Genomic DNA, 3,060 nt, shown 5'->3' with positions numbered 1-3,060 from the left:
AACACGTTTGGCCCCTCTTTTTTTTTTTATTTAAATTTTATTTTTATCGTACTTTTTGAGCTTGCCGGTTTGTTGGCCCAAACTACCATGGAAAAACCCACCCTCGTATTTCCATTAAATTTTTCTCTATTTTTAATGATTTTTCATTCTTATTTTTGGTATCGAGAATCACGTGTTCCAAATCCGCGCCTTTCTCGCTCTTCTACAAGCAAGGTGATTATAAGGACGCTTCAGGCTTCAGCGCATGATAAGAAACGAGGAAAATTACGAAAAGCTGAGCTCTTGGTCTTGTTTTAAGAGAGAGAGAGAGAGTAACTTCGGCAGCGACGATATGTCGAGTGGTGCGGAGATCGAAAACCGGCCGGAGAAGCCGAGATTTTCCCTAACTTGCAATCTCTTCAGTCAGTATATCAAGGAGAAGGGTATTCCAGCTGATCTCAGCCTGGGAATGGCTTCTCGCTATCTGGGTAGGTTTTTTACGAAGGAAGATAAATGAAATCATTACAGTTTGTAGGTTGGGTATGGATTTTTGGCCATCGGTTTGAACATCTCATTCCAGTTTTTGGCCTTTCCGTTTGCTCGAATGCCCGGCGTCGTAGCAGAGGTTTTGGTTTCTTCTGTTTTTTTTATTTTTTTGTGTGAATCGGAGAGGGCTTTTTTTTTTGCTTTGGTTACTAGATCGAGGTTTTTCCAATTTCGCTTTGAAATCTCTTCTGTGGGAGTCGGATTCTTTCTTGATTATAGCTCTCAAATAAATTTTGGTTTCCCTGCTTAGATTAGGCGAAGTGATTTACGTTTCTTGTTTTCTAATTGCTGCTGATTTTTTTTCTTTAATTTTTGTTTGAATGCTATATATTTCTCAGGGAAGCGCGAGCCATTTAGAGTTCGGAAGACTATGAGCTTGCTTCCGGGCGTCGAAATTTCCGGCGACGATCAAACCGACATAGCGGACGGCATTCCGGTCCGAAACCCTGCGAGATCCGTGGCTCCGGCGACCGATACAAAGTATGCCCTTAATTTACAGCTGCATCCTACATTTTTTTTAAAATATATGCGAATTTGTTTCATCAGTTTTGCACTTATACCTCGGCGAGCTTTCCGCCACGGCCGCAGCTCATCTTCCGCCGATTTGGTGTTCTTTTCTCCTATTATTGTGGGATTTCAGGGAGTGCTCTGCATTTTACAGGGCGTCGGAGAAGGCGCAGCTGACTATATTCTACGGCGGGATGGTGCTGGTTTTCGACAATTTTCCGGCTGAGAAGGCCGAGGATCTGATGCAGTTAGCGAGCAGAAGCTCGGGTATGGTTTCTAATAATCAGAGCTTCTCTTTAATGCCTTCAAACAATCTGGCCGTCGTAGATCGCCCAGCTTGCCTTGCTCCGGCTAATTCTCCCGCGAGTTTTCCGGCGAAGCCGAAGCCGAAGCCGCACATGTTTCCTGGTGCGGACTCTTCCTTTCTCATTTTATTTTTCGTTCATGTGCGTTATTACTATATTTAATAGTTTGGTTACAAATTATCCTTTTTCTTAATTTTTTTAATTCCATTATTTTTATTTCAACCACATTTTTTTCCTAGAATTCAATTTTTATTTTTGTTTAATTGTAATTAAAGATAATTATTTATCAGTTATCGTCAGATTAAAAATAAAATGATAATTTAAGATCAAAAGCGTAACAAAAAATAGTTATTTTAGTTCGTTTCTTCTTGAAATGTGATCTCAGGTTCTCAACAAACTTAAAATATTTATCCATAAAATATAGTAATTTATGATATTTTTTAATAATCTGTAAATTATAACTGATCTTCATAGAACTGACTTAAGAACTCAAGAAAATTTGGGCGAAGACATTTTGAGTAAAACATAGCTCAGCAGATAAGACATCTTTGAGAGATCAAATTAAAAAAGTTATTTTTTTTTTTGTAAAATTAGATAAGCAATTTTTAATTATTTTGTTGTTATTTTTGTTGAAAAACAGATCTTCCTATTGCAAGGAAAGCATCACTCCACCGCTTTCTGGAGAAGAGAAGAGATCGGTGAGAAGCTTTATCTTATTTATAAAATGTCAAATTACTTTGTTAGAAAATTTCTAATTAAGTTATGGCTAATATTAGCCTTAAAATTATTGAATTTCTTTTTTCAGCAGCTGGAAGACCAATTTAATAAATTTTTTTTAGGAAATTAAGTATTTAATTTGTGTTTTAAGGCTAATTAGATTTATTTTGAAAAATTATCAGGATTAATGCGAGGGTGCCATATCAAATGGGCAGTGACGAAAGCATAAAATCTGTTGCAATTTTGAAGGAGAAGGAGAAGGTTGTCAGTCAGCCATGGTTGGGCTTGGGTTCTTCGATTACAAGCTTATAATTAGTAATTACTGTATTTTATTCTTAGCTAATCTTATTTTTTAGATCGTTATTTTAATCAAATTTACTTAGCAGGATTTGTACTTTTATATAAAATAGGATTTGAATTTTATATTTATATTTAATAATTGTGTCATTTATTATTAAGTATACTTTAGATCGTTATTTTAATGTTGTTTTCTTATGTTTGATATTAATTATGTGCCAGCAGAGTAAAGTGATAATGGTAACGTGCTGTGGGGAAGCTGTTTGGCGGGAATATTGAACATTGGTGGCATTTATGTAATAATTAAATCAGTGTCGTATAAAAATAGCTATGGTAACTTGAGTTGAAAGTTTCTCACACGTTTTAGCCTTAGAAATTGTGGTAACAATATAAATAATTTTTTAATATACTAAATTTATAAATATGCATTATTTCAATTACAATTTACTGCAGGTAAAAAAGATAAAGACTTAGGAAAGTAAAGCCTGAAAAACGAGATGGCTACAAAGACAAGGAGATAATCAGCTGGACCTAGAAATTATTTAAGTGATATACCACAACAAAATAAAAAAAATAAAAAAAAACAATTAAATCTCTAGCAAATTTATAATCAAGGCAGTTAGGGGTGTCAATTTAGGATCACGGGTTGGGTTTGGGGGTCAAATCCGAAATTGACCCGATAATATTCTGGTCAATATGAACCCGACCC

At 35.2% G+C, this 3,060-nt stretch overlaps 1 protein-coding gene across 1 annotated transcript; it reads left to right on the top strand.

The window, feature by feature from the left end:
- Positions 1–227: 227 nt before the first annotated feature.
- Positions 228–2,474, top strand: LOC110116626 (protein TIFY 10a). The gene is made up of 5 exons (XM_020850285.2): positions 228–467; positions 864–1,005; positions 1,187–1,440; positions 1,978–2,035; positions 2,237–2,474. Exons 1-5 carry the CDS (start codon positions 245–247, stop codon positions 2,364–2,366), a joined length of 807 nt encoding a protein of 268 aa, XP_020705944.1. The 5' UTR covers positions 228–244; the 3' UTR covers positions 2,367–2,474.
- The last annotated feature ends 586 nt before the right edge of the window (positions 2,475–3,060 follow it).

Source organism: Dendrobium catenatum, unplaced genomic scaffold (assembly GCF_001605985.2).
Source record: "Dendrobium catenatum unplaced genomic scaffold, ASM160598v2 fragScaff_scaffold_1378, whole genome shotgun sequence".
Lineage (NCBI taxonomy): Eukaryota > Viridiplantae > Streptophyta > Magnoliopsida > Asparagales > Orchidaceae > Dendrobium > Dendrobium catenatum.
The sequence above is the reverse complement of the archived record's forward strand: the minus strand, read 5'-3'. Positions and strand labels throughout refer to the sequence as shown.

Coding starts and splice junctions, on each gene's coding strand:
- LOC110116626 (XM_020850285.2), top strand. CDS start 245: ATGATAAGAAACGAGGAAAATTACGAAAAGCTGAGCTCTTGGTCTTGT. Junction 468..863: donor AATGGCTTCTCGCTATCTGG/GTAGGTTTTTTA, acceptor TATATTTCTCAG/GGAAGCGCGAGCCATTTAGA. Junction 1,441..1,977: donor GAAGCCGCACATGTTTCCTG/GTGCGGACTCTT, acceptor GTTGAAAAACAG/ATCTTCCTATTGCAAGGAAA.